At 42.8% G+C, this 13,329-nt stretch overlaps 1 protein-coding gene across 3 annotated transcripts in view; it reads right to left on the minus strand.

Annotated features, from left to right (window-relative positions):
- The window catches only part of MCOLN3 (mucolipin TRP cation channel 3), a 29,190-nt gene extending 16,222 nt beyond the window's left edge, over positions 1-12,968 (minus strand). The window contains exons 1-3 of one of the 3 annotated variants that reach the window (XM_017499836.2): positions 12,408-12,540; positions 9,310-9,539; positions 5,264-5,431 (exon numbers count right to left, since the gene is read on the minus strand). In XM_017499836.2, the coding sequence (XP_017355325.1) occupies positions 5,264-5,431; positions 9,310-9,539; positions 12,408-12,480 (471 nt within the window). In that variant the 5' untranslated portion in view covers positions 12,481-12,540. Of the gene's footprint in view, positions 1-5,263; positions 5,432-9,309; positions 9,540-11,767; positions 12,286-12,407; positions 12,541-12,618 lie in introns of those variants that run through there. The other 2 variants (XM_017499837.2, XM_017499838.2) reach the window with 2 other exon arrangements.
- Positions 12,969-13,329: the final 361 nt, after the last annotated feature.

Raw genomic sequence — 13,329 nt, forward strand, 5'->3', positions numbered from 1 at the left:
AGACGGGGTTTCACCATGTTGACCAGGATGGTCTCAATCTCTTGACCTCGTGATCCACCCGCCTCGGCCTCCCAAAGTGCTGGGATTACAGGCTTGAGCCACCGCGCCCGGCCCAACTTAAATTTTTAATGGATGTCTGCAGATATGTTTCCAAAACAAAGTGTTTTAGGGCAATATGTTTGGTACAATTGGTCATTCTGTCACTCCTGAAATTAACAACTTTGTGTGATCGACACAGAAAATAATTCTGCTAAAATATATATATATATGAAGCATGATATGACAAATGAAGAAAATAATTTCTAATATGGGATGAATTTTGAGTTGGACCTTGTCAAGGTCGCCAATGAGCAGCATGTTACCAAACCTGATGCCTAGTTCTCAGTCCTCCTATAACTTAACATCTCCATGGCATCTGATGCAGTTGAATGCTCCTCCTAATGGGATACTTGACTTCTTAAGGATACTTTCCTTACTTGACTTCTGGGACTCTGATTGTTTCTTCATGGTCTCCTTTGCTGAATCCTCCCATTGCTAACCTCTGTATTTTGGAATATTTTTGGATTCAGGCTACAACCGCTATCCACATTCTCTCCATAGCTGACTTCAACCAGTCCCATGTTTCAAATACCACCTGTATGCTGAGAGCTTCCAAATTCGCATCTCTAGCTCTGACCTTTCCACTGAATACCATACATGGATGGCAATCTGCCTACATGATGCCTTTAGTGTCTAAAAGGAATCTCTAGTAAATGTGCAAACAGAAACATCTGCTCACCTGCTCCTTCCACAGTAATTCCCTTCTCAATAAATTACTCTGTAAGTCAGTCAGATGTTCAGGCCAAAACTTAGGAAAGATTCTTTTGTCAATTTCTCTTATATTCCACTTCCAGTACATCTGAAAGTCATGCATGACTTTTAAATTATCTCTGCACAAGAATCACTTAAAAATGTGAGCTTGGCTAGGCGCAGTGGCTCATGCCTGTAATCTCAGCACTTTGGAAAGCCGAAGCAGGTGGATCACGAGGTCAGGAGATCGGGACCATCCTGGCCAACATGGTGAAACCCCATATCTACAAAAATACAAAATTAGCCAGGCGTGGTGGCATGCGCCTGTAGTCCCAGCTACTTAGGAGGCTGAGGCAGAAGAATCACTTGAACCCGGGAGTTGGAGGTTGCAGTGAGCTGAGATTGTGTCACTGTACTCCAGCCTGGGTAACAGAATGAGACTTTGTCTCAAATCAGTCAGTCAATCAATCAATCAATCAATCAGAGCCTCCTCACCACAAATCAGACTGTCTCTCATCACCTTCATTGATATGGCCCTATTCCAAACCATCATCCTTTCTTCCCTGGACAAATTAAGCCTCTGCCTCTCCAATCATCCCTCTCACCTTCGTCTAGTCTCCATCTAGAACTCGTAAGATTGATATAAGGAATGAATGAATTCATGCATGTACAGCCCTTAGAACAGTGATATCCAAAATACACCTCCTCCAGACTCTTGTTTTTGCTGTTCTTCCTACCTGGAAGGTTCTTCCTTGAGATAGACACAGGCTGCCTGCCCTCTCTTTAATCTGCTGTCTGCTTACATGTCACCTTGTCAGAGAGACCTTCTCCAACCACCTCCAGCTAGTCACTTTGCTGGTTTTATTTTCCACAGTACTTATAACAAACTGACAGATGATGCTCTTACATACTTATTTACTGCCTGGCTCTTCCAATGAGAATATGACCTCCTTGACTTTGTCTATTTGTTCACTGCAGGACCCCTTCACACACAAAAAAGTGCCTGATACATAATAGATACTATTTAATAAATATTTGAGTGAATACGTTAGCTTGTGCTTATGTATATTATCAGAGTCTCTCCCCTACAAAAAGCCCTTCCATGGCTTTGTGTCACTCTCAGAATAAAATTCAAAGCTCCTTTTCATGTCCTGAGGGACCTGGCCCCCAGCTCCTCTGGCCCTAACTGCCCCTCATACTTGCCTCCCTCGCATTTTCTCAAACATACCAATCGCTTTCCAGCTTCAGGACCTTTGCTGTTGCCACTCCTTCAGCCTGGATTATTCTTCCCCATATTTCAAGTATTCAGAAAGGCCTTTTCTGACCACTCTGAGACTAGTGTTATTGCCTTATGCTGGTTTATTTTTCTTCATACCACTTATCATTACCCTAAAGCAAAAGATTTTTGTTAAACTTGTTTAAAATCGATCTCCTGCATTAGAATGCAAGTTCCACAGGAATGGGAATTTATCAATCCACTGCTCTAACACCAGCCCTGCAGGCACACAGTAAGTGCTCAAATATTTGTCAAATTAATAGTGAGGTGAAAAATTATTATAATGGAGTTCTTTGTTACTAATTTGTGCACAGCGAGTTGGTTAACTGTTAGGATAAGAAAGATGATTATGGCACCAAGCTTTCTGTTGGCATTAGGATTAGGAAAGTGAGCCAGAAATCTATGGTAATAGAAGCAAGCTCCCTAAGCTATTAAACAACATTATGTTTGGCATACAGGGGTAAAGTAGAATAATGCTGGAGATACTCAGTTTTGAGAGTTTTGTTTTCCATTTAAGGTACCCAGTAGACTAGTGTGCCTAGAACACATGATGTGTAATGAGAGATAAATAGGGACAGGCAAGCAGGGGTCACGAAGCGCAGTCACAGCTGTGATGGGGCACTACAACCCTCCCAGAGTCCAGGTGTAAGTGTGGGGCAGTCCCCACAGGAATCACCTAGAGATCTGAACCTCCAGACCACAGAATCTTGTCTTAAACCTTTTAAGATCTTGAACTGTGAAAGATCAGAGGCCCAGAGCTGCAGGTACCTGTTAACATTATAATTATGTATGCCATATAGTTATGTTATATAATAAATACATTAACTGTATACACTACAGCCAGACTTCCTTGAGCTCTTCATTCAGCTCTTTGTGCAAGTCTGAGCATCTGGCAAGAACTGGGTAACCTAGGGAAGCAGCAGGGCTGTGTCCAGCTACAGGGCAGCCCTAGAGCCCGAGTCAGAGAGTTCTGGGACAGAAATGTGGTATGAGATGATGGTTGGATCTAACTGGTGGAACTAACGATGGTGAGACTGCACAGAATAGCCAAGTGGTGGAGGCCTTGGTGGAGTTTTAACTACTCTGGGCACCCATCCCTCCTGGTCTCTCCAGCTCCGCCTTGAGAGAAGGCATTTTCAGTCAGATTCATAGGACCCAAGTCCGCCTTTGAGTTATAATATAGAAACACATTAAATATCCTTAGCTAAATGCTGTGGCACCAAAAGCAAGAGATAGTAGGGAAAGGGGGTAGCAAAGAAGGGAAGCCAACCAGAAAGAGGAATTTATAAACTATGTTTGAGCTGCAAGAATGAACAATTCCTGGAAGACCCTGAGGCCTTTCAACCTAAGCAACTGACCAGAAAGAAGAAACAGACTAGGGATGGGTGGGAGGAGAATGAGAAGCTGCTCTGGATGGGGAGTGCTGAGGTGCTTGTGAGGTAGATGGCTGGCAGCGTGGGAACCGCTTGGGAGTCCCCTCATCATGGTGATGGCTGAGGCTGGGTAGTGGAGGGTGTTTCTACAGGAAAAGGATCAAGCTTTGAGGACTGCTCAAATTTAAGAGGCACATGAAAGAAAAGGAACCAGTAAATCTGACCCAAAAATGATTGAAAAAATAAAAGGAAAGCCAAGGGATAGCCTAAAAAGAAAATAAGTAGGTCTCTCACATTCAAATATAGAAGCATATATAATAAACAAACAGCAGTGCTGTTATAATCACAGTATTGGATCAGAATGAGCCCTGGAGATTATCCAGTAGGATGACATCTTGGGGCTAAACCCTTTGGGATAACTAACAGTCATGGATATGCATCTAAGAATGGAGATGTCACTGCCCAGATTTGTCAGTTCTGAGAGGATTTGTCAGTTCCTCTCAGTAACAATCACCTCAACTATTAAGTCTCACTTGAGACCAGGAGTTTGAGCAACCTGGGCAACACAGGGAGACCCTGTCTGTACAAAAATAAATTTTTTTTAAATTAGCCGGGCATGGTGGTACATGCCTATGACCCCAGCTGCTTGGGAGGCTAAGGTGGGAGGATCAGTTGCGCCCAGAAGGTTGAGTCTGCAGAGAGCTGTAATTGTGCCACTGCACTCCAGCCTGGGTGACAGAGTAAGACCCTGTCTCTCAAAAAAAAAAAAAAAAAAAAGAATTTAATGGACTGTTTACCTCTTGCCTTGATCCCACTCCCCCTTCCCAACAAAAACACCAAACTACCAGTTTAAATCAGACGAGCTTTAGAGAAACTTAATATACTTAAAATTCTAAAAACAGAGTATCTCCATCATTATGCTCTTAACAACTACAAATTGTAGGACATAATTCTGTTTAACAGTTTATGTAACTTATTTCTATTACCTTAGATTTCTGGCTCATTTTCCCAATCCCAGTGCTAACAGAAAGACTTCACGCCATACATATGTATTTTATCCTAGCAGCTTACCATCTCACTGTGCATAGATTGTCTCAAGAAAATGAATAGCCATGATTACACTATAATAATTTTCTTTAGAATTGTAATAATTTTGAAATGTGCTCTGCAAACTAACCCAGTTTGGGAATACTGACTTCCAAGATACTTTCAATGATACCTACAAATTTAAAATTTTGGGGTCCTGAGAAAGTACTTTTAATGGCAAAAATATATATTAGAAACTCACAATAAAATACAGTATTCATCTATATGTAAAACAAGCTTGTGTTCTGTTTGGCAGTTAGTCAATGTCACAATAATATCATTGTCATGTATGACATAAAGGCTTTACTTACTTTCAAGTGAATTTTTAGGTCTTGGTTGCTGTACACACTCTGAAAAGTTAATATTCTCATTATTTGTTAAGGGGCCCTGAAAGCATACTTTCAGCTTTGAAGACTTAATGACTACTTACACCCAGGGTCATAGTTAGTAATTTTAAATCTTCCAGATTCCCATGCCAAGCCCTAACTCTGATTCTTTTAATTAAATCTTTAAAGTTTCTGCCTTTCTGTTACTAAACAAAAGCTTTCCTCAACTTCAAGTTTTATAAAATTTTGTCGACAATATATTTTTTTTTAATTTAAAAATAATTTTGCATGTGTCATTTCCAAGCAGAAATGTTCACCCTTCTCCACTTAAATGTCAGTTTCTATTATGCACATTGCCATCATTTTTTCCAGTTTGTTTTTTCCCAAGTGAATAATGCACACACTTGATTTACCTGGTTCACTGCGAAGATTATCTGATCATACACATCACTTTGTGTGTACACTGCATATGTGTCATCCATTCGGTCTATATATCCTTTTAGGAAAAGGTGTTTGAATGCCACAGTATTCTCTTCCTTGAAAGCTACCACCATCTGGTTACTTAGCCCAAATAAGACCAGCTTAAAAGAAAAAAAGAAAAGGTAAGAGGTTGAAAAATGTGGGCAGAAAAAGCAGAGCAGAAGGTACAGGGACTTGAACAGCAAATGGAAGAGTTTAAAATGAATTCTCTGGGACATCAAGAAGGTTTTGCAGCAGGTGGATAATACACTAAGAAAGTCCAAGTCCTGTGACCAAACTATATTCCTACGTCTGATCACCAAAACCCCTCAACTCATGTCTAAAGTATATTAACATAATGTGTCCTTAAGAGTCATGCAGGATTGACCTCAGGGTTTTACATGAAACTCATTTGTTCATACACATTAACTGCTGTCATGTTAACCTACAGCCTTTCGGTTACACCTAAAAGCTTATCATACTCTAAGTCTCTCTTTCGTCTTCTCTTCCCTCCCACCCAAACCTCTCTCTCTCTCTCTCTCTCTCTCTCTCTCACACACACACACACACACACACACCCCACACATGCTGTAAATTGAGAAACTACAATCTTTCTTAAATCCCAGAGTGAGGCAGAGTATATTTATATGGAAGGCGGGAACAATGTTGAGCACCTGTATTCCATACACTATTCCAGGAACTTTCCTCGTACTAATCCTGTAGTATATTCCTAATATACCAATTCTAGAGATGAGGCTCAGAGAAGTTATATAATTTTTTCAAGTCACATCATTAGCCAGTGTCAATATAGTCAAAACTGAAACTCATGTCTAACAGACTAAATCTAAGTTCTAGCCACCCCGTCATGCTACACAAAGTAATCCAGGGTTTGATCAGAAAAATTAGAGCAGACAAATCTTTTCCCCTCTCCCTTCCACATAGGAGATACGGTCTGCACCCCACATATATCGTCACCTAATCATCTCTGCACCTAACTCCCATTTCTGAAGATCCTCTTTAATTGTCCTCAATGAGATGATATCTTGATATTCTGGGGATTTTGTATCTGTTGAAGCTGATGAGTAAACAGCCCCAAAGAATTCCCAAAGATATTCTTACCAGTCATTCAAATACATGAGTACTTCTCATGTGTCAGCAATGAGCTAGGGACTAAGGATACAATGAGAAGACAATTGGTCCCTGCCCTCAAAGGTTTACTGGCACACAGGAATAACAATGGCTGAGAGAAAACTGCTATAATTCAGAGAGTAAGCCAGGTATTGGGAAAAGAGAAATTTTTAGTAGGCTGTCTATCATTGTAAACATCTTTCTTTTGCTATTGCAAACACAAAATCTCCAACTTAACAGAAGAACCACCACATTTTCCCTGAGAAAATCTGTTACCAATTCACCCTCATTTGCTCAATTATAAAGTTGTCTTTATCTAATATTTGACTGCTCTGATAGAAATTAAGGAAACATCATAATTAAGAATCCCTCAGTTCCTTTTAAAAACTTACCTGAACACCTTTTACTTGCTTATTACTAGCAGCCTTAACATCTTAAACCATTGCCAGTTTTCTTTTGACCACCCTAGTATAAACATAGGAAGGTTGGATGAGCTCCCTGAAAATTAAGAAGTAATTAAGAACATAAATCTTAGAGAAAATAAATCTGAGTTTGAATATCAGTTCCACTCTTCTAGTTTCCTGACTATGACAGGGTCCTTTTCCTTACCAAGCCCCTCATTGGTTCTCATCTATGAAATGAGGATACCACTACCTACCTCCAACTTGTTTTAAGAATTGAACATGGGCCGGGCATGGTGGCTCACACCTGTAATCCGAGCACTTTGAGAGGCCAAGGCGGGTGGATCACCTGAGGTCAGGAGTTCAAGACCAGCCTGGCCAATATGGTGAAACCCTGTCTCTAATAAAAATTAAAAATTAGGCCAGGCGCGGTGGCTCAAGCCTGTAATCCCAGCACTTTGGGAGGCCGAGGCGGGTGGATCACGAGGTCAAGAGATCGAGACCATCCTGGTCAACATGGCGAAACCCCGTCTCTACTAAAAATACAAAAAATTAGCTGGGCATGGTGGCACATGCCTGTAATCCCAGCTACTCAGGAGGCTGAGGCAGGAGAATTGCCTGAACCCAGGAGGCGGAGGTTGCGGTGAGCCGAGACCACGCCACTGCACTCCAGCCTGGGTAACAAGAGTGAAACTCCGTCTCAAAAGAAAAAAAAAAAAATTAGCTGGGCTTGGTGGTGTGTGTCTCTAATCCTAGCTACTTAGGAGGCTGAGGCAGGAGAATCGCCTGAACCCGGGAGGTGGAGGTTGCGGTGAACCGAGGATGGTGCCACTGTCCAGCTTGGGTGACAGAGCGAGTCTCCATCTTAAAAAAAAAGACTTGAACATGATGACATCTATAAAATGTTTAGTCTAGTACATGGCAAACACTCAAGTGGCACCTATTATTAATCTTCATGTTCAACTGATACAGGCTTTTCCTCCTTATAAGAAACAATACACATAAACTTTTCACTATTGTGACACATTGTATTATCACTCAGAAGTTAAGAATTTCAATTTCAGCTTGCCAAATATTTGGTTGAGAATTGAATATTCATTTTCAGGGTGATATGACAGACAGAATGCCTGCTTTCAAAGTCTTGATGTTGCCACTGACTAGCCATGCAACTTTTCTTTTTTGAGACAGGTTCTCACTCCTTCACCCATGCTGGAACTCAACGGTGTGATCACCACACTTCGCTAATTTCTGTATTTTTTGCAGAGACAGGTTTTCACCATGTTGCCTAGCCTGGTCTGGAACTCCTGAGCTCAAGCGATCCACCTGCCTCAGCATCCCAAAGTGCTGGGATTACAAGCATCAGCCACACTATCTGGCCAAGCCATGTGACTTTAAAAGAGCTCTGGAAACATCAGTTTCCTCTTCTGTAAAATAAGCCTGTAGGAATGTTAGAATTACATGAAATAATGTACTGGAACAGGGTAGTCACCAAATTTTTGTTTCCCTGGAAACAACATCTACCTTTAGAAGCAAGAATTCCACCAACTTCATATGATTGTAGAAATTGCCTTTGTTCTCTAATAATCATTAGCATTTGTTCTCAATAAGCAGTTAAAATTGGTAATATCCTGGTTTTTTAATCTCTCCTTCAATACCAATTGTTTATGTACTTAGGCATTTTTCACCAACTTAAGGAGAGTAAGTAATAATAAAAATAAACCTATCACATCTACTTTTCTCACTAAAATCTGCCTTTATTTCGCCCTTTTGCTTTTAGCAAGAGATAATTACTCTCACCAACAGGAAAACATATTTTCATAAGAATAAATCACAGCCAGTATATATAAACAATCACAAAATATGGATCCCTCTCCTCCCCCTAAAAAATGTCAAAAGCAGCCAAAGAAATGAGATTCAAAAGCTCGCTGTGAACTAAAAAGAGGTCCTGTGTTTCACTAGCTCCTGACACTCCTCTTCTGTTAGTTAACTCCACATTCTTCCACTGCATGGTTCTCATGATCACAGGGCTGTGAAAATCTAAGAATTTGCCTGTAGCAGGAAGCCTCAAAGTTTCTGAAGAGAGAAATTCTCAGGCAACTAACTAGGAAGGAAAAGAAAGTCCTAATGTTGGACAACACTAGTTTCCATGGCTTATTTAGAAACCAGCTGAACCTCTTCATTGGAAGCCAAATATTAATTTTCTTTTCCTGAAAACTAATTAGATTATGTAGCTAAAATGATAACTTGGCAAAAGATGAGAAGAAAAAAAAGTGAGAAAAAAAGAAGCCAAACTTTTTCACAAATGTTGAAGACAGAAGGGTCTAAGATTGTATGTTTTCTTATCTGTTATTGCTCTACATTATGCATATAGTTAAAAGTTATAAAAAACAACAGCAACAACAACCCACTGTCCATAGTTCTCTTTGTTATTAAAAGAGGCTTTCACCAGACTCATGATCTGAGATGCTTACCTGGATAGTCACCATTGCAATTTTTAGAATTTGTATGGCAAGTTTCCATGGTTTTCTACCTCGAGCCCAGAACTTCTCACAGGGATTCATAAAAAAAAATTTGAGTTTTCGCCTCATCTGATCTTCTAATAGAAGCTCCTCAGATGGAGATGTATGCTGGTTAAAATTGCAGCGATTTTCTTCTTCATGAGAGCTGCAGCTACTTATAACTACCTCAGGATTTGCCATCTCTAGGAAGGAAAAACAACAACCACCAACATTTCCATTTAGGGAGTAAAGACACAAGTCCATATTCTTTGCTGTTGCAGGAGGAAGCTCAAACAAAAGTTCTGGTTTCAAATAAGCACCATTGCTTTAAACTGCATTTTAGATGTTTACAGAATCAGCTCTGATGTTAGACATTACTTTACTATTTGTTTTAATTATGAAGTGAATTTTCACCTAGTTAATAATTACCAAATTCAGGGGCTGCTCCCATTAGTAAAAGATTATATGTACATATATATAGGATGTATATATTTTCTGCCTCACTCAGTATAGTTAGAGCAGGATCAGAGATCTGAGGGCTTGAAGAAGGACTTCAGAGGGTAGGTGGACCCTGAAGTTATATGCAAACTTTCATATATGTGGCTGTGAATACTTTTTCCTGGAAAGTAACTAAAACTTTCACAGATTATCAAAAAATGTTTCAAACCACGGAGTTAAAGACAGCAGGGTATAGTGTAAAGAACCAAGGCACAGTTTGGTTTCTAATTCTGGTTCTATGACTTCACATTTCTGCCATCTCAGAGAAATCACCTAGCCCTTCTGAGCCTCAGTTTCCTCTCCAGCAAAATGGGGATAACAACACCTACCCTTCTATGATTGTAGCCAGAATTAAATACCTATGACTGTAGTGAGCATTAAATGAAACAGCAAACACAGCCTTTGCATAGAGTCTAGCACTAAGCAGACTCACCTACCTAACACCCACAGCAGACAGAGCAGATTCCTAGAAAGCTAATAAGGTCCTTAAGGGGCAGCACAAACCTCAGGAAACATAATTGTTTTACAAAGGGGAAGGCAGGCGCTCAATTTAAGCCTAATTCCCAATCTGTGGCATCACTTGTAATGATTTTTTATTGAAGCCCTTATATTTATAGCATATTTTCAAAGTACTTCATATCTACTTTGGGGAAGGGGTGCGTTTGAAAAGAGTTGGGCTGGTTTCATTGTCTTCAGAACCAGCTTTTTCAAAGTGACAGAAAGTCACTCCAGGGACTGGGATGGAGCTTGGGTTTTCCCTAAGACTAAGATTGATACTATACTATGGAAATCTGTTTAAAATAAAATACTTGTAAACCACCATTGGTGAGTAGGGTCCTTCCATACAGAATAGAAAGGCAGGCTTTATTTGACATTTTAATAATAACTTGTACCTGGCAATGAAGGAGGAAAATTGTAACCTGCATTCATACAATATCTGACAAGTCACTGTTTAGATATCATGCTGCTTTCCAAGTCTAGAATCCCACTTTTGATTCCAATTCAAACATTCTTAGCAAGCCCAATGTCTCCGAACAATAGATATTGGCTATAAAAACAGCCATGGGGAAGGTTTTTAAACTCTTGATTAATGAAAAGATTAATAAGGATACTGCTGAATGAAACACAAAACATATTTACTGTATAGCATACACAGTACCTTCAAAATGAAATAATTATAACTCATTAAAGTATGGCTCATATATGTGTGTGTTAAAATGCCTGTCAAAGCATAAATGCAGTAATTCTTAAAGTCATAAAGGAAAGAAAAAGTAATACATTAGGATTTTCATTCAACAGTTTTTTTTTCCTTCAAAAAGGCAGATACTTTAAACAGCATTTAAGGAGACTTTATCTATGGGACTTAAAACGCAGATAATTTCATGTTGACCGAAGCTTGCATATGAACACCAACATAATGACGAAGCTGTTAGTATGTTCAGCTGTGACAGCATTAAAAAAAAAAAATCAAGCATGTTGGTGAGTTATATATTGACATTAAGCCCTTTCCACTTTGATACAGGGAAAATTAAACTTTAAACACACTAGCCACACACCATGTAACAGTAACCCACAGGACAAAGAGAAAATAAGCCAACCAGCATTAATCTATTCAGCACATCACAACGAGTTGTCCTGGAAGCAAGACGTTTCATTCACCAGGACCGGCAGCTGACTTTGTAAACGTTAGCTTTACCCAGTCTGAAAAGCCCTTCCGAGGGTGTACTTTAAAAACAGCAAACGGTCGGAACTCCCAACAGCCGAAGGAGGTATTCATAGCCACCCTCCACATTCACCCGGAGCGCCGGCGCGGGAGGCAGGGGTGGGCGAACGGCCCCGTCAGGAGAGGCGACCCAACGATGGGGCCATCCTTAGAGGCTACCGAGGTAGCAGGCATGCTCTTAGAAGGAGCCAGCGGACACACACAGGTTACCTATTCCTGGCGGGCAGAGGCTTGATTGAAGTGAGCTGTAGAAAAGTAGAAAAAGCCCGGGAGTGTGTATACTAATAGAGTATAGACCTCCCAGTTGGCGAGAAAGTTATGCAACCTCGATTTTTCAGAAGCGGTTTCGCACTTCACCAGACACAAAACTGGTCTCTCCAGTCTTTCTTTCCTTTCTTTTCTTCCCTTTCTTTCCTTCTTTCTCTTTTTTTTTTAAGCGTTGAGACTTTTGTCGGGTAGTCCGCGCCAGAAAGAGCCGGAGGGTTGCAGCGATGTCCCAAAGCGGTCGCTGCCATCCCCAGGCACTGCCCTTGAGCTCAGACGGCCGCAGCCCAGCTGGCGGCTGCTTTCAGCCAGCGCAGGGAACCGAGCCCCTACTTCCAGCCGCCCCCACCTCTATCGGGGGACAGTCCGCCTTGACAGGGGCCGCCCGAGCCACGTTAGGACCATCTCGAGACCCGGCCGGCATCCAAGCCTTCCAGCGCAGGAGCTCCGGGCCGGGGTGGCTTCCAGCCCTCAGAGCCAGGACCGCAGGCTCCCAGGTGGGCAGCGGCCCGGAGGGTGACCATGGAGCAGAGCCCCCCACCCGCCCAGCCCCGCGCTGGCCCTGCAGGGGTGCGCCTCCACTGACCTAATGCGCCCGGCGCCGGGGCCGCGCAGAACAGCTGCATCTCGCTCCCAGCTCCCGCCCGCTCGCCCTCCATGGCGCCGACCGCCCGGCCCGAGCCTCCCGCCGCGTGCCTGATGGCTCGCTGCCTCCCGGCCTCCCGGGCCCTCCCTGCGCGTTGCCGGCTTTGTTCCCGCGACATCCGACGCCCCGGGGCGGCATCCGCCGGGCTCACCTGGGGGACAGCGGGGAGTGGCCGCAGCTCCGGAGTCCGCGGCGAGGGCGCAGGGCGAGTTAGCGCGCGGCTCCAGCAACCTCGAGCACCGCTCCGCCCTGGGTCAGACGCCAGGACTAGCGCCCGGACCGCTGCCCGCTCATCCTCCACCCCCGCCGCTTTAACTCGTGACCCTCCTCCTGACTCTGGTTCCCGCCGCGCCCTATCGGGGGCCGCCTTTCAGGAGCACAGGTGGGGCCCAGGAGCCCGTCGGAAGGAAGCTGGCGTTGAGCCCGTTCTCTGCCGTCCTCGCCCCATCAGGCTCCTCATTTTCTCCGTGAGCAACCCGCACCGCCCTGCTGTGGCTTGCCGGCTTTGCTCAGGACCTGCCGCTGGCGCGCCGGGGCCACCCCTCCTGGCCAAGGCCCCTCAAGTGGTTGCCCGGTTCCGCGGGTCCGCCTGGAGCCTAGCGCCGGTGAGTGTGAAGCCCGGCTGCAGCCTCCCATTCTGATTTTTGCAAACAAGGTGAAATCTTTAATGTCTTAGCGTTTCAAGCCTGAACCTTGTTCCCTCCCTGGGTCTTCTAGTTTCAAACAAGTGCTGTGAAATAAGTGGATAGTCCATTAGATTCTTCTGTAGATTGGGGAGAAAGAGCCTTGGGAAGCTTTTCCAAGAAATGTAAATAGAAATACCTGAAGTAGACTTTGAACCATAATCTTTTTCTTCATAAAT

The sequence above is a fragment of the Cebus imitator genome, unplaced genomic scaffold, assembly GCF_001604975.1.
Source record: "Cebus imitator isolate Cc_AM_T3 unplaced genomic scaffold, Cebus_imitator-1.0 Scaffold261, whole genome shotgun sequence".
Classification (NCBI taxonomy): domain Eukaryota; kingdom Metazoa; phylum Chordata; class Mammalia; order Primates; family Cebidae; genus Cebus; species Cebus imitator.